Source organism: Cucurbita maxima, unplaced genomic scaffold (assembly GCF_002738345.1).
Source record: "Cucurbita maxima cultivar Rimu unplaced genomic scaffold, Cmax_1.0 Cma_Scf00021, whole genome shotgun sequence".
NCBI lineage: Eukaryota > Viridiplantae > Streptophyta > Magnoliopsida > Cucurbitales > Cucurbitaceae > Cucurbita > Cucurbita maxima.
In genome coordinates this window covers 1734979-1760684 of record NW_019272037.1, presented here as the reverse complement: position 1 = coordinate 1760684, position 25706 = coordinate 1734979, and the positions used below count along the sequence as shown (strand labels likewise).

General features: G+C 36.6%; 4 protein-coding genes and 1 non-coding gene across 8 annotated transcripts; 3 read left to right on the top strand and 2 right to left on the bottom strand.

Annotated features, from left to right (window-relative positions):
• Positions 1 to 4634: 4634 nt before the first annotated feature.
• LOC111495790 (E3 ubiquitin-protein ligase RMA1H1-like) lies at positions 4635 to 6930 on the bottom strand. Of its 3 annotated transcripts, none has more exons than XM_023145978.1 (2): positions 6781 to 6930; positions 4635 to 5516 (listed from the first exon to the last, which is right to left on the bottom strand). In XM_023145978.1, the coding sequence occupies exon 2, from the start codon at positions 5471 to 5473 to the stop codon at positions 4760 to 4762; it is 714 nt and encodes a 237-aa protein (XP_023001746.1). In that variant the 5' UTR covers positions 5474 to 5516; positions 6781 to 6930; the 3' UTR covers positions 4635 to 4759. The 3 variants fall into 3 exon arrangements, with proteins under 3 accessions (XP_023001746.1, XP_023001747.1, XP_023001748.1); XM_023145979.1 differs by lacking the exon at positions 6781 to 6930 and adding an exon at positions 5616 to 6774; XM_023145980.1 differs by lacking the exon at positions 6781 to 6930 and adding an exon at positions 5711 to 6774.
• Positions 6931 to 10556: 3626 nt separating this feature from the next.
• On the top strand, positions 10557 to 12828 carry LOC111495793 (DNA ligase 1). The gene is made up of 8 exons (XM_023145983.1): positions 10557 to 10727; positions 10807 to 10896; positions 11320 to 11379; positions 11480 to 11519; positions 11659 to 11752; positions 12274 to 12333; positions 12407 to 12498; positions 12592 to 12828. Exons 1-8 carry the CDS (start codon positions 10600 to 10602, stop codon positions 12676 to 12678), a joined length of 651 nt encoding a protein of 216 aa, XP_023001751.1. The 5' UTR covers positions 10557 to 10599; the 3' UTR covers positions 12679 to 12828.
• A 325-nt stretch (positions 12829 to 13153) lies between these two features.
• LOC111495801 (protein LOL2) lies at positions 13154 to 17115 on the bottom strand. The gene is made up of 4 exons (XM_023145990.1): positions 16861 to 17115; positions 16206 to 16316; positions 14349 to 14458; positions 13154 to 13645 (listed from the first exon to the last, which is right to left on the bottom strand). Exons 1-4 carry the CDS (start codon positions 16961 to 16963, stop codon positions 13574 to 13576), a joined length of 396 nt encoding a protein of 131 aa, XP_023001758.1. The 5' UTR covers positions 16964 to 17115; the 3' UTR covers positions 13154 to 13573.
• Positions 17116 to 19291: 2176 nt separating this feature from the next.
• LOC111495751 (callose synthase 11) lies at positions 19292 to 25666 on the top strand. 2 transcript variants are annotated; one of them, XM_023145920.1, is made up of 2 exons: positions 19292 to 24902; positions 25245 to 25666. In XM_023145920.1, exon 1 carries the CDS (start codon positions 19577 to 19579, stop codon positions 24887 to 24889), a length of 5313 nt encoding a protein of 1770 aa, XP_023001688.1. In that variant the 5' UTR covers positions 19292 to 19576; the 3' UTR covers positions 24890 to 24902; positions 25245 to 25666. The 2 variants fall into 2 exon arrangements, with proteins under 2 accessions (XP_023001688.1, XP_023001687.1); XM_023145919.1 differs by having other exon boundaries at positions 19293 to 24902; positions 25301 to 25666.
• On the top strand, positions 22533 to 22611 carry LOC111495852. The gene has a single exon (XR_002720375.1). It is a non-coding gene; the product is annotated as a small nucleolar RNA J33 (small nucleolar RNA).
• Positions 25667 to 25706: the final 40 nt, after the last annotated feature.

The following is a 25706-nucleotide window of genomic DNA, read 5'->3' as shown; positions in this document are numbered from 1 at the left end:
GTACTCAACTCACCAACACTTCATCAACCCACCAAACTAAAATCTAAGATCAAGTACAGCAAAAGCACCAAACTTGGAAGTGACAACAGCTACTTTTACTCCTTTCATGCGAAGAATTTGATAAACATACTTTTGCATTATTGAAAACCAAACAAGATTTGGCTAATGGACAACATCAATTATAAGATATAGTGAGAAAAAAAATCAGCCAATGCTCTTAGCTTCAGTTCTTTCTTTCCAAGTGCCAAAAATTCAAATTCACGTACTTCTAGCTCATATAATGTTCTAGCCATTTAGCCATTATCCACAGAGAATTTCCTAGTAAGTGAAATCATACTCCAGATCATATTAGGCAAGAATAGACATAATTCAATCTCTGTAGTTCATACTCCGTGAATTAATGAAGTTACTCAAACAAATTCACTTAATGAAAGAATGTAGGAAGGAGCTTCTGATTTCCTAGCATGGAAAACCCGCGTGCCTAACATTTCTCCAAGCTAAATCTATTGATAATTTGACAAAACGTCTGTTAAAGATCACGTATTTTTTGTTTAGATTGCTATCAGTTAGTATCTAATTAAATCTCCGTGTTAAGAGTTAGATTTAGTTTTTTGATTTGATTTAGTTTTGATTTTTAGGTAGATTTTCTAAATATCTTTTTGTATTCTCTCTATATAGAGCATTCTTGCTCTTCATAATTCAATCTTCTCATCTACCATTCAATTACTCACTATTTCACTAACAATTGGTATCAGAGTCATGCCCTAAACTTAACCATGTCAATAAAATCCTCAAATATCGAACAAAGAATTGTGAGCCTCGAAGGTGTAGTCAAAAGTGACTAAAGTGTCGAACAAAGGGTGTACTTTGTTCGAGGGCTCCAGAGAAAGGAGTCGAGCCTTGATTACGGGGAGGCTATTCGAGAGCTCCATAAGCCTCAGAGGAGGCTGATAGTGTACTTTGTTCGAGGGGAGGATTGTTGAGGATTATTGGGAGTGAGTGTCCCACATTGGTTAATTTAGTGGAAAATCATGGGTTTGTAAATGAGAAATATTATCTCCATTAGTACGAGACCTCTTGGGGAAGGCCAAAGCAAAGCCATAAGAGCTTATGTTCAAAGTGGACTAACTTAGCATCAGAGCTATCTTCTTAAGGGATTTGTGAGATCAACATGGGAGGAGAATCCTTGGATCTTTGGGAATTCGTATGGAGACTTATTTGGAGGCCTTGGATCTTTGAGAAGCAATAGAAGAGGATTACGAGGTCTTTTTCAGTTGTTGCACCACCAGTCTATGGAGACTTACCAGTCTGTCTTCAATTATCAAATGTATTATCAAATGTGGGCTGTTCGTATGGAGACTTATTTGGAGGCCTTGTATCTTTGAGAAACAATAGAAAAGACTTATTTGGAGGCCTTGGATCTTTGGGAAGCAATAGAAGAGGATTACGAGGGCAGTTCGTATGGAGACTTATTTGGAGGCCTTGGATCTTTGGGAAGCAATAGAAGAGGATTACGAGGGCAGTTCGTATGGAGACTTATTTGGAGACCTTTGATCTTTGGGAAGCAATAAAAGAGGATTACGAGGTCCTTTCGCTTCCAGCAAATCCTACTGTAGCACAAATCAAAGTATAGAAGAAAAAGAAGACAAGAAAATCAGCTTGCTTATTTGTCGCTGTATCTGAAATGATTTTCATGCGAATAATGTTCCTCAAAACAACAAAAGAGAGAGATTATGCCGCATCTGAAATGATCTTCATGCGAATAATGTCCCTCAAAACAACAAAAGAAATCTGGGATTATCTCAAGGCTGAATATGAAGGAGATGCGAATAATGTCCCTCAAAACAACAAAAGAAATCTGGGATTATCTCAAGGCTGAATATGAAGGAGATGAGAGGATTTGTGGAATGAAAGTCCTGAATTTGATTAGGGATTTCGAGTTGCAGAAGATGAAGGAGTCAGAATCGGTCAAGGCTGAATATGAAGGAGATAAGAGGATTCGTGGAATGAAAGTCTTGAATTTGATTAGAGATTTCGAGTTGCAGAAAATGAAGGAGTCAGAATCAGTGAAAGAGTACTCTGACAGACTTCTCAGTATCGCCAACAAGGTGAGATTGCTTGGTGCTGCATTAAATGATTTCAGGATCGTTGAAAAGCTGCTAGTCACTGTTCCAGAGAAGTTTGAAGCCACCATTACTACTCTGGAGAACACCAAAGATACGTCAAAGATTTCTCTTACAGAACTCTTGAATGCTTTACAAGCACAAGAGCAAAGGAGGTCTATGAGGCAAGAAGGGGTGATTGAAGGTGCCTTACTTGTTAAACATCAAGACAGCAGCAGGTATAAAAACAACAAAAGGAGATCTATGAGGCAAGAAGGGGTGATTGAAGGTGCCTTACTTGTTAAGCATCAAGACAGCAACAGGTATAAAAACAACAAAAATTTCAAAAATCAATTGACGTATGGAGATTCATATGCCAATTATCAGAAGACAAAAGGAGGAGGTTTCTATCCACCTTGACGCCATTGTGAGAAGAAAGGTCATCCACCATACAAGTGTTGGAGAAGACCTGAGGCCTTCTGCTCCAAATGCAATCAACTTGGACATGAAGCTGTGATATGCAAAACCAAAGATCATATGAAAGAAGTAGATGCACAGGTAGTTGATCAAGAAGAAGAAGATCAATTGTTTATGGTCACTTCTTCCCAGGCAAAGAATCAAGCGAGAGCTGGTTGATTGACAGTGGGTGCACAAATCACATGACATATGACAAGGAGTTTTTTGAGGAATTAAGAGACACTGAAGATAAGAGAGTGAGGATTGACAATCGTGAACACTTGGAAGTCAAGGGAAAAGGCACAGTAGCTATAACCAGTTATGAAGGCTATAAAGTGTTGTTTGAGAATAAGCAGTGCTTGATCAAAGATGTTGGCAAAAACTTGTTCAATGTCAAAATGAAAGGAAAAAGCTTTGCTCTAAATCCAACGGCCTTTATATCCAGAGTTAGTATCACTGAGATTTGACACAAAAGACTTAGACATTTTCATCATCAAGGTTTGCTTCAGATGTAGTAAAAAAAGTTGGTAGAAGGACTCACTGACATTGATGATGACATGCCTCCTTACCGTGCTTGTAATCTTGGGAAGCAACATAGACAACCCTTTCCTAAACAGGCATGGAGAGCCTTGAAAAAACTGCAATTGGTTCATACTGATCTTTGTGGTCCTCAGCGAACACCATCATTAAATGGTAATCTTTATTACACTGTTTTTATTGATGATATAATAAGAATGTGTTGGATCTTCTTACTGAAGCAAAAGTCAGAAGTTGCGGGTGTATTTTGGAAATTCAAAGCCAAAGTTGAGAATGAAGGTGCATGCTTATTCAGACTATAAGATCAGATAATAGCAATGAGTATACTTCAGAAACTTTTAACAGGTTTTGTGAAGAGGCTGGAATTGAACGTCAATTAACAAACACCATACACTCCTCAACAGAATGACATCAGTGAAAGGAGGAATAGATTCATAATGAAGATGACGAGATGCATGCTTCATGAGAAGGTTCTTCCAAAACGTTTTTAGGGAAAAGCAACAAACATTATTGTGTGCTTGCAAAATCGAATTTCAACAAAAGCTGTGAAGGACCTGACACCATTTTAAGTTTGGTATGGTTACAAACCTTCTTTAAAGTTCCTTAGAGTATTTGGGTGTCTTTGCTTCACTTACATTCCACAAGTCAAGCATGATAAGCTTGACAAAAAGTCAGAAGTTGGCATCTTTGTTGGGTATAACACTATATCCAAAGCTTACAAAGTTTTTCAACCACACACTAGCCATGTTATTGTGAGTCGAGATGTTCATTTTGCTGAAAATGAGCAATGGAATTGGAAGAACTGACAAAGGTGAATCAGATTTTTAATGCACTAAACAATTTAATCTTTGGTAGCATGTTAGAAGAGTCTGAAGATGAACGACAAGAATAGTTTGAAGATGAACAACAAGATGCTTTGGTTGATGATGCACCTATTCGAACTGGACGGTGATTATATTTCTGAACTGCTATGCCCTTCAAAATTGTGAGAATAAAGACATAAGAAGGATTAACTAGTGAAATCACACGCTATTGGAGCGGGAATTAAACATTTTTTTTTTAAAATGTAGAAATCTCTCCCTAACTATCTTGAGAGGAAACCTAAAAGGAAAAGCCCAAGAAGAACAATACTTACTAGCGTAGACATCGAACGATGTACCAGCGAAAAGGCTGAACCTTGAAGGAGAGTGGACACTGTGCGGTGTGCCAAGAAAGACACTGGGCCTCGAAGAAAGTGGATTGTAAAATTCCACATCGGTTGAATAGAGAAACAAAACATTATTTACAATAGTGTGAAAACTTCTCCTTAACATACATGTTTTTAGAAACTTCATCCTTGCAAATGCTTTTAAAATGTTTGAGACAAAAACCAAAAACTATAATATCTACGAAAACAGCTGCTTTGTAGCCATCAGGACTGAATCACCTCGAGGAAAGTTTGGCAACAAGCAAGATGTGAAAGAAGCCGAGGAAGTCGTTAATTTGTTGAGGGCTGGAGCTAACTCACTTTTCGCTCATGGTGTGTTGACGGAATGTGCATAATTTAACTTCTTACTTTTGTTAATGGGAAAGAAAAAAGGGAGAAAAAAAAAAAAAAAAAATCTGTATCGGTACCTTTACAAGAATGGTTACAAACGAAAAATTACAGAAGCCCACAACTATAATTAGAATATAGCAAGGCACAAAACGAAGCAACAGAAGAGAAAAATTGATATCCTGTTAAGCGACTTCTCCTGTATTCTCAACTGGGGACTGCCACTCCCAGTTAGAGCATAAGAATTTGGGTGTGCATGTAAGCTCTCTGAACTTCCAAACAACCTAGCATACACCGTCTCTCCAAACATCCTGGCTGTAGGATGGCCAAAACTGCCGACCGGGTTGTCTTCCAGGTTAAACAATGAGCTGCTGGAGTCCTCTTCATAACTGTCATACATATCAAAATTGTCGTTTTGATATTGATATAGGTCTCTATAAACAAGCTGCTCACCAGAAGCATTATTAGACCCGATAGATGCCAGAACCTTGTTGCCGAAAGCTGATGGTCTTGGAGGTATGAGCAGCCCTCTGGGATCAACCTCGGCCTCTTTAGCAGATTGACCACGGCCGTAGAGAGGGACCATTGTCGTGTGGGAGATATCAGCCTTGCAAACTGGGCACTGCGGAGGCTCGTCAGGGAGGAGGGAGTCGCTCTGGACGTGAAGCCATTTGTAGATGCAAGGCCAGCAATAGAGGTGGCCACACAGAGTAACTATAGGCTCAGATGCAAACTCTAAGCATATGTTGCAGTCAAAGCAAGCCTTAAACTGCTCAGAATTTTCCATTGAAGAAGCTGGAACACACCTCCTCCATCTACGAGAAAAGTAGTGCTCAAAGGCCATATATAGAAGGTTTTCACAAATTTGCTTCACACCAGGATTTTATCTGCAACAGACATCATATAAAGAAAAAGAATCAAGAAAACATAATGTTGACGCAAGAACAAACAAAAGAAAACATAAATGGCCTCAAAGAGAAGCTAACGACTGGCAAAATGTTAAATAAATAAGAAAAACATGTCTTAATCCCCAACGCGAAGGTCATAGATAAGAAAATTGTGTAGCTACATTTTCTTATACCTTGATGATGGGATTGGCACGAGTCATAACTCATAATGTAAGGAACTGTTCAATCCTACTGCCTTCAGTCTTGCCTTTGTCATGGCCCAACCATGATGACAAATGTGATCAGATGGCCAGGCCAGAACCACAAGAATCTTATTCAGATGTTGATGAGATCAAAAGTTTCTGTCTTCAAGCCATTATTGACTAATTAGAATTAATTTGGTTAGGATTTATTTATAAGCTAATATCTGCAGAATGTCTTCAACTTTATACTTATAATAATTTGATCTCTTCCCTTTTAAATTCACAAATTCATTCCTAAAAGTCTGTGCAATTTTTTTTTTTTCTTTTGTCAAACATTTAATAAAAACTTGAATTTATCTGAAAGTTCAATACCAACCCATTGACTTCAGAACACCATGAATTTTTTCTTTTTGAAATGAGATAAATGTCAAATTTCTATTAATGACAATGATAAAATCGAAAGGTCATTATTTGAATTAAAAACTGATGATCTTCCTCTAAACATATCAATGCAAACACCTAGAATTCAAGAATTGTTCCTAATATCAAACGAGATCTTCAAAGTTAGAGAAACGGATTTCTGAAAAGACTAAAACAGTAAAAAGAAAAAAATAAAATAAAAAAACAGAGTTCTAATTTCATACATGTGAACGAGAGGGCGATCTCTATCTATAATCAGAGTGTAATACTCATGGATTGATCGACTGAAAACAAATTCGAAGATCATCTTCTCCAACACTAAATGGCGACTGGAAAATACAACAAAGAACACCGCCAAGACAAATTCAGGAATAGGACGTATTCCTAAGCCCTATGCAGATGAACGACGACAATATATACTGAACAGAACAAACAGAAAAAGAATGGCCTCTGATTTTAATCCCAAAACACTCATGACTCAGAAGCAGAGATATGGAGCATCTTGCAAAGAAACACAGCAGATTTAAATTTGCTTCCAGTCATATTCGTACACATCAATCACAGTTGTAAACGTCAAAGAACAAGTGTTATAGAGCAAAAAGATAATAAAAAGAGAAAAAAAGAAGAGGTTCATCTGTTACCGAGAGGCGTAGCGAAGAAGAAGAAGAAGAAGAAGAAGGATCACAGCGCGGGATCTCTGAACTTGAAAAGCTTCGAGAAATTGGTATCCTGTATACTGAAAACGACAGAGGGGAGAAAGAGGGAAAGCAGTGCTCTTCGGTCGGGCGTAGACGGCATCAATTTATAGACGAAATTCAATAATTTCCCATTTTCGTTCTGGTGGGACTTGCGTGACGTCAGCCAGAGTATTTTTCACGTGCAGTTTTAGCCCCAATCCAAAATACTAGCACACCAATTTAACTATGGTTATTTTTCTCGGTTAAATTATAACTTATTCTTTAAATTTTCATCCATTTAATTCTCAAACTAATTTACTTTTAAATATAAAATTAAAATTTATGTCTAATGACACCCAAACTCCTACTCAAAGTAGCAATAAAGAAATTTTCACATTAGGCGAAAGCATGATGGGACAATACTACGTGGAGGTAGAAAACCTATATATCTTGAACTTCTTTTATCAGAGAAGAAGTAATGATGTTATCTGTAAAACTAAGTATCGACTAACTCTGTGCCAGCAATTACAGTAATATCCACAGAGGATGAAAGTATTATCTATTACCTTCTATTTTATGTTTGATATATTCGTAAATTTAAAAAATTAAATAAATAAATAATAAAGAAACTTATAATTTATATTATTATTTTAAAATTCAAATTATGATAGGAATAGTTATCTCAGTAATATGATTTAATTTCTAAAAAATTAAACAGATAAAACATATATTTTTATCTTAAACATCATACATTCAAATCTCCACAAAAAACAAAAATAAAAATTAATCGTATTATTTAATTTTAATATAAACATATTTATTAAGCTTCTCAATATTTAAAAAATAATAATTTCAAATAAAGCATAAAATTGGAGGATTTTTTTAAAAAAATATTAAAAAAAAAATCACAAGTAAATAAAATTATTTAACCTTTAAAGTTAAATATTTATTTAATTATATACAAAATTTAGATTATTTTTTGATAAATGAATGTTTTTAGTAGTCAAGTTGCTTTTGATGATTTCTAAATGATGAAATGTTTTGATTCGAAGTAAAATTACTTTTATTATATTTTACGTTCAAATCTTGATTTAATTAAGTAATTTTAATTGGATTTCATTCTAATTCAACATTTAGTAAGAATTAGTAAATTAGTAACCCTAACGTTATAACCTTAGGTACAAACTATCAACCATTTAATTAATTTTTAGTAATATTTTTAACAAAGGAGCTATATTCAATTTGACCATACACCCATAAGTACACATAAAAATATTCTAAAACATATATAGGTTTTATATAAAAGTTTGAAAAGTTGAAAATTTTCGTCCACTTATGTCAGCCTTACAGTCAAGTAGTGATATAGATGTCTAATTTTCGTACATGTATTTCAACCCTATTCGTCTAGTAGTGGTATAGATATTTATCACCTAATTATACGTAACATTCAAATTAAATAAATAAAAAATAAATCAAAATTTTGGGAGCAAGAATAGGGCGATAAAGTGGGCAAATTATAACGACCCAAGTTCATTGCTAGCAAATATTGTCCTCTTTGGACTTTCCTTTTCGAGTTTCCCCTCAAGGTTATTAAAACATGTTTACTAAGGAAAGTTTCCCACACCCTTAAAATAATGTTTTGCTCTCCTCTCCCAACCGATGTGGGTTCTCACAATCCACTTTTTTCGGGGCCCAACGTTCTCGCTAACACTCGTTTCCTTCTCCAATCAATGTGGGACCCCACAATCAATCCCCCTTCGAGAGCAGCGTTCTTGCTGTCACATAGCCCAATGTCTGGCTTTGATACCATTTATAATGGCCCAACCCACCCCTAGCAGATATTGTCCTCTTTGGACATTCATTTTCGAACTTTCCTTCAAAGTTTTTAAAATGCGTCTGCTAAGAAGAGGTTTCCACACACTTAAAATAATGTTTTGTTCTCCGCCCCAACCGATATGAAATCTCACAGAAACGACCCAAACGTACATAACATTGTGGATTCATGTGGCAAATGGCTTAAAGATGAAAATTTTGTCGTGTTAAATTGTGAATTCTCAAACAATTTTTTTTTTTTTTAATTCGAAAAAGTTCGAGTTTAGTTGGACCACCTGAACCAATTGAAAAAGTCCAAATTTATTGGACTACTTGACCAACAAAAAGGGCATAACCATGTGTGTATAGTGCTTAGTTAGGAGATTTTGAGAATTTAAAGGAAAGAAAACAGTTATCCTAACACGTTTAGATGTAAGTAGCATGATTAAATAAGTTAATAAACCTAACTTGCACGAACATAGAAAACAAAGATTTGTTACAGTTTTGACTCTTGAGCACACACGTATGACCTAAATTTTAAAAAGAATTAGAATTAATCAAATTTTAAAAATAATTTTTTTAAAATATGTTTTTATATTTAAAATTTGATTTAGCTTACACTCTATATTATCCCTTTTTTTTTTTATATATCAGATTTTTAATATTTTTTCAAGGTGGGAGGTTTAAAACTCCAAATTTATTATACTAAGTAAATGTACACTCTATTATTATCACAATCACAACGTCTATTAAAATAGAATACAATTATTAAAAGAGTAGAATTATAAATAAACTCAATAATGTTGACAAAAATATATTTTAGTTTTATAAAAAATAATATTATTTTTAAGAAGTTCATGGCTTTTCATTTTTGTATTATAAGAAATTCATTTTTTTATTATTATTATTTTTATTTTAAGAAAGTGAATTTTCAATTTGTTATATATAAACATTATAATATACATTTTTCAACAAAACATTTACCACGTCTTACTTGTTATTGTTTAGAGTTCCTCCTCCTTAGGACAAAGAGTAGACGTGATGGTTGGGTTGGTCATGGCCACATAAAACCATAATATAAAAAGAAAGAATTCGTATATAGCATAGGCATACGATTAACACTCATTTTAAATATTAACATTCCTCAAAATTATTGACCCCCTCCCAAACCTAAGGCAAATTAATGGTTTGCTTTTAATAATTTTCTTCCTCCTGGACCATAACAATTTATTACAAAATTTATAACCAATCAATTTTAAATTAGAAAATATCCACACAAAAAAAAAATGTTAATACAAAAATTATACTAAATTATCATATAATTAAGCCTTTTAATTAATTTAAAATTAAATTTTTGTTTATAGACTCAAAGTGCAAACCATGAACACAACTCTCCACAAAGGCTTTGTTTTCGGCTTTCCTATAAGTCCATGATCATTCCCTAAATTAACCAATTTGAGACACTTTTATCTAGAATAATATATTATATTCTAAAAAATTTTAATGTTGACTACTCCACTAAGTCCCTTTCTAAAGAAATTATTATTATTATTATTTTATTTTTTTTTATAATAGATAGAACTAAATTACTCGTGTGTAATATTTTTTTTAAAAGTGTCACACATGTTAATTTTTTTTAATTTAAAAAAATTTCTAATAAATCTCTAAAATAACCGTTTTCTATATCAATTATCATCGATCAATCCACCATTTGCAAGTTAAATAAATACATATAATATATATATATATATATATATATATATATATATATATATATTATTTATTGTAAGTATTGACGTGGACATGGATGATTGGTCCTTAAAAAATTTGAATCGACAGCCAAGGGAACCGGTACCAGCGCGCCAAATGCAATCGCGCTTCGGCAGGATATTTATAAGTATCGGTAATTCAAAATTCCAAACGCTTCGAAATAGTACGGTTCTCGATCTCTTTTCTTCAACTTCGATCCAGATGGGGAACATGAAAATACCTATTGCGAAAACAAGAACCAGGAAGCGAGTCTCTGACCCCGATCTCACAAGCTCCGATAAAAGGAAGCGGACCAACGAAGATATCGATCTCGATCTCGATCTATCCGAGTACGTACTATTTTCCATTTCTGTTCCATTTTCGAGTGTTATTCTGGAGAACCTTGACAGTGATATTTACGGTATGCAGCGATCTCAAAGGGATAGTGTCCGCGCTGAATCAGATCAAAGAGAGAGCTCAGAAGGACGATCAGAAGAAGAATGAAGAGACTATCTCAAGGTAATTTGAGTGGTTTTGTTCGTTTGGAACTTATTGGTGATTAGTTAAGTGAATGGAGCGACTGAAATTGTGTGTTGTTGTGTGCTTATTTCCCATTCTCGAATTTCTATATACGGCTGCTCGTTTGCACCTTCACTTTCCTTCTTCTGGTAGATTTGAACTGACCTCACTGGTAATTTAATTTTATAATGTGCTTGATTTGATTTATTATAAAATTGAAATGATAACCTGATCAAACTTAGCTTACTGGATTGGACTTCAACCGTCTCACCGTTCCTATTCGAACATTTGGTCGTTTTCCAACTTCCATCCATTCCACTTTTTAACGACAGAGGAGTTCATTCATTTTCTGAGCTAATACTCTTCTTCTTGTCCTGCACTATTAAGATGTTTGAATGTTAATTAATTGCATTTTATTGACAGTGTATCGACTGAGATAAGAACAATGATTGAGGAGGTGAAATCTAAATTTGAGAAGGACAGGTAGGTTTCAGAAACGAGTTCACGATGTTGCTCGCTTAGATTTTTTGTTGAAGTAGTTGTAAGCGAATGAAAGCAATTTGTTTCTTCCAACCAATTTCAGGCAAAGTTTTGCGAAAGCACTATCGAAAAGCTCAAAAGAGGTTGGTGGGAACAGGATTCGAAATAGAGACCATTCAAGAGCAAATTTGAAGTCATTGCATAATTTTTTTTTTCTTCTAGTTTCATTGTATTAATGAATCTTTCAGATGTTGCGTTAAAATCAATATGGCTTCGTTGCAGTGTGAAAACTGTTTGAAGGACGAAACTGCCAAATTCCAAGCACTTTACGAGAAATTCACAAAAGAGAAAGCGACACATCTCCAGGCCATGAAAGGTAATATCCACTTCGAGTATTATGGTGAAAAGTTACGCATTATTTTCTCCCTAATTCTGTTTAGACTAATTGTCATTTTATTTATCAAATATCAACTGGTGCGATGCCTTTATAATGCACGATCAAATCTCTATCATGCTGTATAATTTTCCATTATCAAATATCAACTGTACAATGCCTTTGTAAGAATCCTCGGTATCTGAGAGACATCATCGTGCTGATCAGTGGCAATTGAAGCATTGACCATGGAGTTAGGTCCTCAACAACGATGTGTTCCATCAATACTGTTTGCCTTCTTGGAATCCTTTCCGCAAATATTTCTCATGTGTATCGGTATTGAAGAACCTCACTTTTTGGTTGAACATAACAGGTTTATTTTAGTTAACTACTATCAATCTGGCAAATATTCTGGTATATTGACACTGGGCCTATAATCTTAAACCATTCTAGCTCTAAGAAAACCCACTCACACACTTTTTCTGTTTATGTTTTCAATTTCGGATGCTGCTTGGCTTTGGCAGATACCATTTCCAAATTTGAAGAGGAGAAAGAAAGGCTATTCGCAAAATATGAACAACTGAGTAAGCAAGAAGTTATGCATCAATCAGCACCAAACGCTTTATTATTATCTATTTCCGTTCGTATTTGTGACAGGAAAGAGAGAAAGGAGCCTGATATCTGAACAAGAGAAAGCTTGTGCTGAAAAGATTGCTCAATTGGAGGAGTCTTTGAAAAGGAAAAAGCAGGTATACGACCTGTAATTCATAAAATTTGCACAAACGCCTTCCCCCTTCTATGCCAATGGGCACCTTAATTATACACTTGGGTCTGGAACACAGGATGATAGGACTTTCAGCCTTTTGCGGAAGACTCTTGGTTCATTTCTAGAAACTGGTTCAGATGAGGACTTCCCAACTGATGATTGAAGGTATTAACGGGTTGAGCTCTAATGAAAACGTTCAATAATTCTCTTTAGTACTCTTAAATCAGTCAAACAATTTGATGCAATTATCTAGTATACATTCTCGTACAGGCAATATATCTTTTGAGGGTAGGTACTTCTCTTAACAGTCTAGATTGTAAATTGAAATACTAAATTGAGCCATAAAAGCCATTTTCTTAACTTTTATTGTTGGCCGTCCGGCTATAGCCGCTATGCATCTTTAATTCAGCTGATCTCAAATGAATGCTAAAGTTCTTTTCATTTTCAACCTGGTTACATTTTATATATAAAAAATGTTCTCTTTTGTTTAAAAAATATTGATGTACTGTGAGAAGTTGTATTTGCCTTTCATAAATGCTTCTAAACAGTTTCATAAATGCTTCAAAACAATTCACCATTGTCCGACCTTGCATCTACCAAGCAAATTTATTTCAGTTATGTGCCAAACAAACCACTGATCGAGTCAAATACACTTGTCCCCGACTTGCCGTTCATTAAAACCAAACCCTGCGGCTAAGGAAAAGCCAAAATTGTAGAATTTAGACAAAATTTAGTCCTCAATGCTGCTTCAACTTCGTAAGATAATCATTTACAATGAAGAACATCTCAAAGGTTGGCAGCACCTAGTAAGGATCCAATGAGCAGCATAGAAAATGAATATAAGCAGGAAGTCAAGTCACAAGGCAAACTTGAGATAAAAACACGTTAGAAGTTGGGAAGGTCAGTTCCTATGTTTCTTTCAATAAAGAAATAAAAGTGCCTGTGATAATAATGTTGATCTCCTTCTCTGTGTTCTGATTAAGGCTGCAACGGAAAAGAAAACTTCACAAAATGTCACATCTTTTCCTACGCAGAATTATATCATACATGAACAGACTCTACTGCACAGAGTTTGTAGGAGGGGCTGCTTGTCCCTGCTGAACAGACCACGGTGGGCGTCTGTTATGCACCTGCACAGCCACTTAAATCCGTCAGAGGCTACATTTAATGGGCATGATTTCTCATTCATACAATTAATGAAGTAATCGAGCACCAAAGCAAAGAAACAGTGCAAATTACACTAACCAACACCCTTATTTCTATAGAATATGAAGAACTCGCAACAAAAGCATAATAAAGATCCACACACATACAAATACTACTTTGGTCAGTTTTGGTTCAATTTGGTTCCTAACTGGTTCATGTACTTACAAAATGTCCATTTTGATCTTCGTACTTTAAAAAAGGGACTTTTTTTTTTTAATTGTATGTCAAAATTTTGTAAATATGGTCTAAAATGACCCCTTTCTGTTAGAGAGAGATTTTCACACCCTTATAAAGAGTGTTTCATTTCCCTCTCCCTCCAACCGATGTAGAATCTCACATATAATTCCTGCTCCATGCTTCTTGGCAATGAAAATTACAGCAGTTATATAATTGCCAACACATGGACTGATGCAAAGGAGTAATTTCACCACATCCATGCTTTATGCTTCTGTGTTCATTTTTGAAAGGGCATAAATTTCGCACCCAATGACTAAAGAAACATCTAGTTTCCAGCAAATCGTGCTTCAACATAGTGAATGAATGAGACAACCAGAAAGATTGAGACTGTACTGTACATATCTAAGCATATTCCAAGCAATAACTTTGCCAGAAAGTGGATTGACATACCCCAATTTCTGTCACACAAGTACACGAGGAACACCTAACTGATGATGCTCCATACGGGTACATAAGCAACACTGCACAAGAACCACATTTCACTTGTCCAACTTCGTGCGCTAGAAAGAGAATGTACAGGCGTTAACACAAGGAAAAATGGTATTATAAGACTTTGACGGAAAGTCGTTAGAAAGACTGAATCTATTAAGTTAATATAGTGAATCATGAAAAAACAACAAACTAGATCAAGAAATCTGGGGCTCAGGGACGACGTGAACTGGCAAATCATTTTTGCTCAAGTACGTTTCTTCTAAACATGAATTTCATTTTTTTTTACAATACATTCCGGTTACATCCCCTGTTCCCAATTCGAGGAAGAGAAAATTGACCAGCAGTGTGAGAGTCCAAGCCCACCGCTGGCAGATATTGTCCTCTTTGCGCTTTCATTTTCGGGCTTCCCCTCAAGATTTTTAAAACGCATCTGCCAGGGGGAGAGGTTTCCACACCCTTATGTAAGAGTCCAAGCCCACCGCTAGCAGATATTGTCCTCTTTGCGCTTTCAATTAACCAGCTGTGTAAGAGTCCAAGCCCACCGCTGGCAGATATTGTCCTCTTTGCGCTTTCATTTTCGGGCTTCCCCTCAAGATTTTTAAAACGCATCTGCCAGGGAGAGGTTTCCACATCTTTATGTAAGAGTCCAAGCCCACCGCTAGCAGATATTGTCTTCTTTGCGCTTTCAATTGACCAGCAGTGTAAGAGTCCAAGCCCATCGCTGGCAGATATTGTCCTCTTTGCGTTTTCATTTTCGGGCTTCCCCTCAAGATTTTTAAAACGCATCTGCTAGGGAGAGGTTTCCACACCTTTATGTAAGAGTCCAAGCCCACCACTAGCAAATATTGTCCTCTTTGCGCTTTCATTTTCAGGCTTCCTCTCGAGATTTTTAAAACGCATCTGCCAAAGAGAGGTTTCCATACCCTTATAAAGAATGTTTCGTTCTCCTCTCCAACCGATGTGGGATCTCACATAAATCATCTATAACCCAGTTGAGAAATATCGTAGAACCTACAACATTTGGTTTTATGTAGAAGATAGATTGTAACGGCCCAGATCCACCACTAGCAGATATTGTCCTCTTTGAGCTTTCCTTTCGGGCTTCCCCTTAAGGCTTTAAAACGCGCCTGCCAGGGGAAGGTTTCCACACCCTCATAAATGGTGGTTTGCTCTCCTCCCCAACCAATGTGGGACATCACAATCCACCCCCTTTGAGGCTAGCGTCATTCCTAGCACACCGCCTCATGTCTACCCCCTTCGGGAAACAGCGAGAAGGCTGGCACATCATCCAGTGTCTGGCTCTGATACCATTTGTAACGGCTCAGATCCACTGCTAGCAGATATTGTCCTTTTTGGGCTTCCCCTCAAGGCTTTAAAACGTGTCTGCTAGGGGAAGGTTTTCACACCCTTATAAATGGTGGTTTGTTTTCCTCTCCAACCAATATGAGACATCACATAGATGCTTAGAGGCCCAGGCACAATCACGTAATGCAATTCATTTATCTCTATAACCAATTCCCTCAAATATTACATATAGCTCAGAATGTGGTATACAGGCACCACCGAGCACTACTACAAGAAACAGATATTCAAAAATGCTGCCGAAAACTTGACCCTCTAATGAAAGAGGACCCAGTAGGAAGAAAACAGATTTGAAGAGCATAAAGTTTGGGAAGTGCTAATGGTACTTCGAAACCAACATAGGTGGGATTCTTCTTAAAGATTAGGAAAAAGCTAACAGCATATGAACAAGACAACTTTCAAGGAAGAAAATAATAGTAAAAACTAAAAAGACTGAAGGAAAAGAGAAGGAACCTTCTAGCACATAGTTGACTGTTGAACAGCAAGAGCACTGAACATATCTAGCTCCCTTCAAATACTTAAGCAGGCGACGGCAGGTACCACAAACCATTTGGGCCATATCAGCTGCAGATCAAAACGTCTCCATTGACAAGATTTTAAATGCATACATTGACAATATTTGGGACTTCCAATAAAACATGCTAACAAGAATGCTCTAATTTCTATGCGCTTTTGTTGATTCCATGAACTGAAACTAGGGGTGAACTACAACTGTTTCAATAGATTAATAAAGCACACTGCAAAGAATTGAATTGGACAACTTATTCACCGTTATAAGCTATGGGAAGAATCCACCTATCGATTCGCTCACGTCAGAAGCTCAATCAGATGTATAAATAGCCAGTGATGGGAAATAATTAGAGACATGAAATAACCAAGACGAAGATTCGCAAACACAATTAGTTTTGAAAGACAAAAAGAGAACTAAATTTGAGTAGGAGAAAGTAATTCGAGAGAGAGAGACGACAACTTATAATCCATATAAACAAATAATTCCTTCGATTTCAGGACGGGCCAACTAACGAATAGGCATCAGAAGGATACCGGACCGAATTGTAGACGAAATATACTCATCGCAAAATCTGAAATTAAACTCGGAAGCACTCACAAGAAAGTGGCTGCGGCGGCTGTTGCGGCAACGGTGGGGTGATGGGTTCCCATCCAGGAGGAGGTCCGTCATCTTCGTCTTTCTCGATTTCATGGATTTCCATTCTCTCGATCAGTCGGCTATGAACTGATCATGCTCTTCTATGGCATGGGAGTACTGTTTGTGTACCACTATGGCGTTGGGCGTCCCGCGCTGATGCGAACTATTGGCGCACCAACTTCTCAATTCCTTTCTCGGCCCACTTTTGGGAGCGGGTTTTGAGAGGATAATAATAATAATAATAATAATAATAATAATAATAATAATAATAATAATAATAATAATAATAAAAAATAAATAAATAAATAAATAAATAAATAAATAAATAAATAAAATCATTTCACAGGTATGGAGGAACACTCATCCATGTGATTGGTTTTTTCTTGGTTGTGAATTATTAGTGATGGTGAGATTAAATAAATAAAAGTACATCAGTTTTGGAATTACGTTAAATTGTTTATTTATCGATACTTTTTAATTAATTTTTAGTGTACTAATATTTATTTATTTTTATTTTATTGATTAATTAGTTAAATAATGCAATAATATATTAAATAATACCGTATTTAGTTTATGCTTACATCGATTTGTTCTTTATAATTAATTAATTAAATATAATTATTATTGTAAAACACACATATTACATTAAATATATAAAAATCAAATCAATCCTTAAATCATTTTTAATGTTATTATTATTTAAATACTTATAGGATGTCATATAATTTTAGTTTATATTTAATATTCATACTTATAAATTAGTATTTAATAGACAACCAAGACTTCAGAGATGAATGGTTTGAAATTTGAATAATATAATAAAATATATATATATATATATTCCTTCTAATTTATAATTAATTGGATTTACTTCTTTATTAGTATTATTATTTTTCTCTTAGACATATTTAAAGCTTTGGGTAATGATATGAACGGACATAACATTCATCTCCCTTATCTATGAAAATCCAACCGTTAACAATAAACAACTCATTAACTAATCTCTAATTAATGTAACCTTTGGACATTCTTGGAAATTATAATGTCATTCCGTTCCAATTACACTTTGTTTGGTAACAAATTCTTATACAGTACTCTCTCCTAACATCAAGTGAGTTGAGTAAATTTAGATTCTCGTGCTTACGATGACCCAAGATGCTCAAGCCTTTGACTCTGAGTTTTGAAGAGAATGTTTTAGAAAACAGAAGTTAGAGAGATTTTTGAAAGGTTGCAAAAAAATGTTGGAGATATGATACTTTTTCGATATATTTCTCATCTACTATCAGAATATTAGATTGCAAAGATGTATAGCTGGGGATGTGCTTGTCGAACATGGCTAGATGCATAAAATCGAGATGATTTGATTGGATATTAAGATGTTATAGATCGATCAATTTGCCAACTCGACTTTATAAAGAATATGAATGAGAATAATATGATAATAATAATAATAAAAAAAAAGGTGGCTTCATTTTGTGAACAGTAATAAACGAACAAAATTGCGACCCTTGCACGTGGGACGAACGCTTGCCTTTTCGCGCGTCTGTGTCATTTCTGAAACTAAAGCTTTCATCTTAAATTCGTAACACCTTATCAATCAAATTGCCAATAAATAAATAAATAACCGTTTGCTTAAATTTTTTTAAAAAATGGAAGAAAAAAAAAACGTATTGTCGTTTTTAATGACTGACGTGGGTCCCGCACCTCAGCAGTACTTCCACGCGTGCGGATAGCGCGTGTGTGAGTGAATACTTTTTGAAAGTATTTGAAACGGAATATACGTTCCTCCACCTTGCCCTTTTGGCATCCTGTCAGAATTTCCTTTTTCACCCAAAAGGTGAAAAAGTAATTTTCAAAAGTAATATTATTACAATTGATATATATATAAAATTTAAAAAAAGTATCCTATGAATTATAAATTTTGTCGTTTCTTTAAATAATATAAGATGAGAATCGTAACAACTTTCTTTTTAAATAAATAATTTAGAGTCGAGATTTGGAAGTTTCAATAACAAAAAAAAAAAAAAAAAAAAAAAAAAAAAAAAAAAAAAAAAAAAAAAAAAAAAAAAAAAAAAAAAAAAAAAAAAAAAAAAAAAAAAAAAAAAAAAAAAAAAAAAAAAAGTTACAAATAATAAATATTTTATTTATGAGTTAAAAATATTTACTATAACCAATAAAATTATCATTTGGGGTTAATTTTTCAAATGATGTTTTACTTGAGATTAACGTTTTAAAATAAAATTGGTAAAATGGAATTATTATAAATACAATAAAGCAATAAATATATATTTGAAATTGATTGATAATTCTCGTATTTATTGGGCATGAAAAGAAAGATAATTACCTTTTTATTTATTCTTTAAAAAGTTTCATTTTTCTTATTAGATTTCTGCAGAGAGAAATAATTTACGAGCACGACACGACGAGGAAAAAGGGAAGTTCTTCCTCTTTTAGCATTTCTTTCTCCCACTTCCGACCCTTTTCTCTTTGCTCGAGGTAGTACATAAGCTAATCCTTCTGCTAATCTTTTATACGGTGGTCGCCCAAAAACTCGCCGTCGTCTCTTCATCCACTGGCGGTTTTCACTGTCACGGCGCATTGAGGAAGCTGATAATGAAAGCCTATGCTTATCGGAAATTGAAGGAACTTTGAAAGGAGAAATTAGAGTTTCGCTATCATGAATCTGAGGCAGCGTCCTCAACCGGTGGGTCGTGGTGGATTTCAAAACGCGCCGCCGCCGCCGGTGGAGCCGTACAACATAATCCCTATTCACGATCTTCTCACTGACCATCCTTCTCTTCAGTCGCCGGAGGTACGCGCCGCCGCCGCCGCCTTACGCACTGTAGGGGAACTGAGGAGGCCTTCGTTTGTTCCATGGAACCCTAAGTACGATCTTTTGGACTGGCTTGGGCTCTTCTTCGGGTTTCAGGACGATAACGTTCGGAACCAACGCGAACATCTGGTCCTCCACCTTGCTAATTCCCAAATGCGGCTTCGCTCCTCTCCTGAACGGCCGGATGAACTCGACCGTACGGTGCTTCGCAACTTTCGCAAGAAGCTTCTTCGCAACTATACTTTGTGGTGCTCCTATTTAGGCCGGAAGTCCAATGTACGGCTTTCAAGCCGGGACAAGAGTGAGGGCCGTCGAGAACTGCTGTATGTGTCACTTTACCTTTTAATCTGGGGAGAGGCTGCTAATCTTCGATTTGCTCCTGAATGTTTATGTTATATCTATCATTTTATGGCCATGGAACTAAACCAGATTCTCGACGATTACATAGACCCTGACACGGGTAGGCCATATTCGCCTGCGATTCATGGAGACTGTGCATTTTTGAAGAGTGTAGTAATGCCCATTTACAAGACCATTAAGACCGAGGTGGAGAGTAGCAGAAATGGTTCAGCACCACACTCGGCATGGAGAAATTACGACGATATCAACGAATATTTCTGGAGTAGGAGGTGTTTCCGAAGTCTCGGGTGGCCATTGAATTTAAGTAGTAATTTCTTTGCCACGACACCTAAAAACAGGCGAGTGGGGAAGACAGGTTATGTGGAGCAGAGATCGTTTTGGAACATATTTAGGAGCTTTGACAAGATTTGGATATTGTTACTGTTGTTTTTACAAGCTTCTATCATTGTTGCTTGGCAGGGACAACAGTATCCATGGATAGCTTTGAAGAGTAGGGATGTGCAGGTGGAGTTACTCACTGTCTTCATCACTTGGAGCGGTCTGCGGTTGTTTCAGGCTGTGCTCGATGCTGGAACACAGTATAGTTTGGTTTCGAGGGAAACCATGTGGCTAGGAGTCAGAATGCTGCTGAAGGGTTTGGCTGCCATTGCTTGGATTATAGTTTTTTCCATATTTTATGCGCGGATTTGGAGTCGGAAGAAATCGGATGGCTTTTGGTCAGATGAGGCAAATGGGGAGATTTTTATTTTTCTTCGGGCAGTATTTGCTTTTCTCATCCCTGAGATGCTGGCTTTGTTACTCTTCGTTCTTCCATGGATTAGGAATGGACTCGAGGAATTAGATTGGAAAGTGTTGTATATATTTACATGGTGGTTTCATACTCGAATGTTTATTGGGCGTGGCTTGCGTGAAGGGCTTATAGATAATATCAAGTACTCGATTTTCTGGGTAGCAGTATTGGCTGCCAAATTTGCGTTTAGTTACTTCTTTCAGATTCAGCCCCTTGTTGGTCCAACCAAGGGACTTTTGAACCTCAAGGGTCCTTATAAATGGCATGAATTTTTTGGTAGCACCAATGTTGTAGCTGTTGTGTTGTTATGGACTCCCGTTGTGCTAATATATCTTATGGATTTGCAGATTTGGTATACTATCTTCTCATCGCTTGTTGGTGCTACAGTTGGGTTGTTTTTGCATTTGGGTGAGATTCGGAACATTGGTCAGTTAAGCCTTAGATTTCAATTCTTTGCCAGTGCAATGCAATTTAGTCTCATGCCAGAGGTACAACAGCTCACGCCTAAAATGACACGTCTGAAGAAAATTCGTGATGCCATCCACCGATTGAAGCTAAGATATGGACTTGGCCAACCTTACAAAAAGATTGAATCAAGCAGGATAGATACTACCAAGTTTGCTTTGATTTGGAATGAGATTATTATAACTATGAGGGAAGAAGATCTCATTAGTGATAGAGATTTTGATCTATTGGAGCTTCCACCTAATTGTTGGAACATTAGGGTAATCCGTTGGCCATGCTTCCTCCTTTGCAACGAACTGCTCCTTGCTCTCAGTCAGGCAACAGAGCTTGCAAATAAACCTGACGAGGATCTTTGGTCAAAGATATGCAAGAATGAGTATCAGAGATGTGCTGTAATTGAAGCATATGATAGTGTGAAGGCCGTGCTTTTGACTATTGTTAAATATGGTTCAGAAGAAAACTCAATTGTTGCAAAATTATTTATGGACATAGATAACGTTATTGGACTGGGGAAGTTCCTAGATGCATACAACTCAAATGTGCTCCCAGAAATTCACACCAAGTTAATTTCACTTCTTGATCTTCTAATTGGAACTAAGAAAGATTTGAGCAAGGCAGTGAATATATTGCAGGCCTTGTATGAACTTTCCATTAGAGAGTTCCCAAGATTGAAGAAATCCACCAAGCAGTTGAGAGAAGAAGGATTGGTGCCTCGTAATCCAGCCACTGATGAAGGATTGCTCTTTGTGAAGGCAGTTGAGTTTCCTGATTTAGAGGACAAAATGTTTTATAGGAATGTCCAGCGTTTGCATACAATTCTTACATCTAGAGACTCTATGCATGGCGTCCCTTCCAATCTCGAGGCTAGAAGACGACTAGCTTTCTTTAGCAATTCACTTTTTATGAACATACCCCGTGCTCCATATGTAGAAAAAATGATGCCTTTCAGTGTTCTGACCCCTTACTACGATGAAGAAGTTGTGTATGGCAAAGAAATGTTACGAAGTGAGAATGAGGATGGTGTTTCGACTTTGTTCTATCTGCAGAGAATCTACGAAGATGAGTGGAGGAATTTTATGGAGCGAATGCGTAAAGAGGGTTTGGAGCATGAGGATGACATATGGACGAAAAAGTCGAGGGACCTTCGTCTTTGGGCATCATATAGGGGTCAGACTTTATCTCGAACTGTTAGGGGAATGATGTATTATCATAGAGCACTAAAAATGTTCTCATTTCTAGATACTGCATCTGAGGTGGATATTAGAATGGGATCACAAGAGATTGCTTCACATGGTTCAATAACCCGAAAGCATGCCTTGGATGGTTTACGTTCAACACAACCTCCTTTCAGGAATTTGAATAGATCGACTTCTGGAGAATTGTTATTTAGAGGATATGAGTATGGGACCGCCCTCATGAAATTCACCTATGTGGTTACCTGCCAAGTTTATGGGCTACAAAAGGCTAAAAGAGACTCTCGTGCGGAGGAGATCTTAAATTTGATGAAGGAAAATGAAGCCCTTAGAGTTGCCTATGTTGATGAAGTTCATCGTGGGAGAGATGAGGTTGAATTTTACTCTGTCCTTGTTAAGTATGATCAAGAGCTACAGAAGGAAGTTGTGATTTATCGAATTAGGTTACCTGGTCCTTTGAAGATTGGAGAAGGGAAACCAGAAAATCAGAACCATGCAATTATCTTTACACGGGGGGATGCAATTCAGACCATTGACATGAACCAAGAGAATTATTTTGAGGAAGCACTCAAGATGCGGAATTTATTGGAAGAATTTAAGAACTCTTATGGTATTAGGAAGCCAACCATCTTAGGTGTTCGTGAGAATGTCTTCACTGGCTCAGTGTCCTCTCTTGCATGGTTCATGTCCGCACAAGAGACTAGCTTTGTGACTCTAGCACAGAGAGTTCTGGCAAACCCTTTAAAGGTTAGAATGCATTATGGCCACCCTGATGTATTTGACAGATTCTGGTTTCTGACTCGTGGTGGAATCAGCAAGGCTTCCAGAGTGATCAACATTAGTGAGGATATCTTTGCTGGCTTCAATTGCACGCTTAGAGGGGGCAATGTGACACACCATGAATATATACAGGTGGGCAAAGGAAGAGATGTTGGCTTTAATCAAATCTCTATGTTTGAGGCCAAGGTGGCCAGTGGCAATGGTGAGCAGGTTTTGAGCAGGGATGTATACCGGCTGGGTCATAGATTGGATTTCTTTCGAATGCTTTCAGTTTTCTACACAACTGTTGGGTACTATTTCAACACAATGCTTGTAGTATTGTCTGTTTTTGTATTTTTATGGGGCCGACTTTATCTTGCACTTAGTGGGGTTGAGGATGCAGCAGTAGCATCAAGTTCTGGAAACAATAGGGCCCTTGGAGCAATACTGAATCAGCAGTTTATAATCCAACTTGGTCTTTTCACAGCACTACCAATGATTGTGGAGAACAGCCTAGAGCACGGGTTTCTTCCAGCTATTTGGAACTTCTTGACAATGCAGTTGCAGCTAGCGTCATTTTTTTACACTTTCTCTTTGGGAACTCGCACCCACTTCTTTGGACGCACTATTCTTCATGGTGGAGCTAAGTATCGAGCGACAGGTCGTGGGTTCGTGGTGCAGCACAAGAGCTTTGCAGAAAACTACAGACTATATGCTCGAAGTCATTTTGTGAAGGCAATTGAGCTTGGGGTTATTTTAATAGTGTATGCTTCCCGGAGCCCTCTGGCTAAAAGTACTTTTACTTTTGTCATTTTGTCAATCTCTAGCTGGTTTCTCATAGTTTCATGGATAATGGCCCCCTTCATATTTAATCCTTCTGGATTTGATTGGTTAAAAACAGTTTACGACTTTGATGATTTTATTAATTGGTTATGGAATACTGGTGGAGTGTTCACAAAAGCAGAACAGAGCTGGGAAGCATGGTGGCTAGAGGAGAACAGCCATCTGAGAACAACGGGTCTGTGGGGAAAACTTCTAGAGATCATTTTGGATCTTCGTTTCTTCTTCTTCCAATACGCAATTGTATATCACCTTAACATTACTGGTAACAACACCAGTATTGCTGTCTATTTTATTTCCTGGGTATCCATGATTGTTCTTGTTGGGATTTATATTGTCATAGCATATGCTCAGGACAAGTATGCTGCGAAGGAGCATATCTATTATCGATTGGTTCAATTAATAGTCATTGTGGTTATAGTACTGGTGATTGTTATATTGATGGAGTTCACACCCTTTAACATGGGCGATCTTGTTACGTGTCTCTTGGCATTCATTCCCACCGGCTGGGGCATAATATCAATTGCTCAGGTGCTAAGACCTTTTCTGCAAACCACTGTCGTGTGGGATACTGTTGTTTCATCGGCCCGGTTGTATGATCTACTGTTTGGAATGATTGTCATGGCCCCTTTGGCACTGCTCTCATGGTTGCCTGGTTTCCAGTCAATGCAAACAAGAATCTTATTTAATGAAGCCTTCAGCAGAGGCCTCCAAATATCTCGTATCATTGCTGGCAAAAAGACTATATGAAATGTGAATTCAGGTACTCCCCTTTTCAATCTTTTCTAGAAACTAAACAAAAATATGACCCACTTGCAAACAAGTGGAAATGTGGAATACCGTTCAATTACTATGGGCAGTCTATTCTTTTAGTTTTTCGAGTGTAAGGCAGTCGTCTGCATGCTTCCTCTTTTTTTCTTCGATGGTATTTTGTTGTAGATATCATTCACTTGGAGTTTTATGGATTTGTTGAATTATAAGTTTGGTTGGTTGTGTCCTGTATCTAGTGTTGATTCTGTATTTAAGTTCATATCATGGCACTTCATCCTGAATTTCAGCAACTTATTAGACTCCACCACGATTGCTTTGTGTTTCATGTTATGAGGTTCTACAAATGCATTTTGTAATCGGAGTCTTATTCAGCCGTCCTCAATATCTCAGATCTTCGAGCTTTTATTGTTGATGCATTTCTGAGAGCCACCGCATTCAACGGTTTCACACCAGATGTGTACTGTATTCAATGAAATCGAGCCTCTGGTGTTTCACAGGGAAGGACACAGGAATTCCTCGACATTCAAGATTTGTACATACTGTTCATATTTATTGTAGTAGCCCATGCACTAATTAAGTCCTCAAGCTGGTTACTGTATTTTATTGAAAACTAGTTCTGATAGAACTTTCCTCTACCTGCGCACCCTGACATCCTTCATGATTTTGTATTCTATTGTATGACTATTGAATTTTGACTTCCATGTTGTTCAAGATCCAGTGAATTGAGTAATTGAAATGAGTTTCTTGGAGAGACAATATATGCATTCAGAGGTTTGTGCGAGAACGCATAGACTGA

Bases quoted from the DNA above. Each gene is read 5' to 3' on its own strand.
- LOC111495801 (XM_023145990.1), bottom strand. From the start codon at position 16,963: ATGGAAATCCATGAAATCGAGAAAGACGAAGATGACGGACCTCCTCCT. The intron at 16,317-16,860 runs GTGAGTGCTTCC...TTTGATCTGCAG, and splicing joins GCCGCCGCAGCCACTTTCTT to CTGATATGGCCCAAATGGTT. The intron at 14,459-16,205 runs GTTCCTTCTCTT...TTCTCTTTCTAG, and splicing joins AGTCAACTATGTGCTAGAAG to CGCACGAAGTTGGACAAGTG.
- LOC111495751 (XM_023145920.1), top strand. From the start codon at position 19,577: ATGAATCTGAGGCAGCGTCCTCAACCGGTGGGTCGTGGTGGATTTCAA.
- LOC111495790 (XM_023145978.1), bottom strand. From the start codon at position 5,473: ATGGCCTTTGAGCACTACTTTTCTCGTAGATGGAGGAGGTGTGTTCCA.
- LOC111495793 (XM_023145983.1), top strand. From the start codon at position 10,600: ATGGGGAACATGAAAATACCTATTGCGAAAACAAGAACCAGGAAGCGA. The intron at 11,520-11,658 runs GTTGGTGGGAAC...GCTTCGTTGCAG, and splicing joins TATCGAAAAGCTCAAAAGAG to TGTGAAAACTGTTTGAAGGA. The intron at 12,499-12,591 runs GTATACGACCTG...TCTGGAACACAG, and splicing joins CTTTGAAAAGGAAAAAGCAG to GATGATAGGACTTTCAGCCT.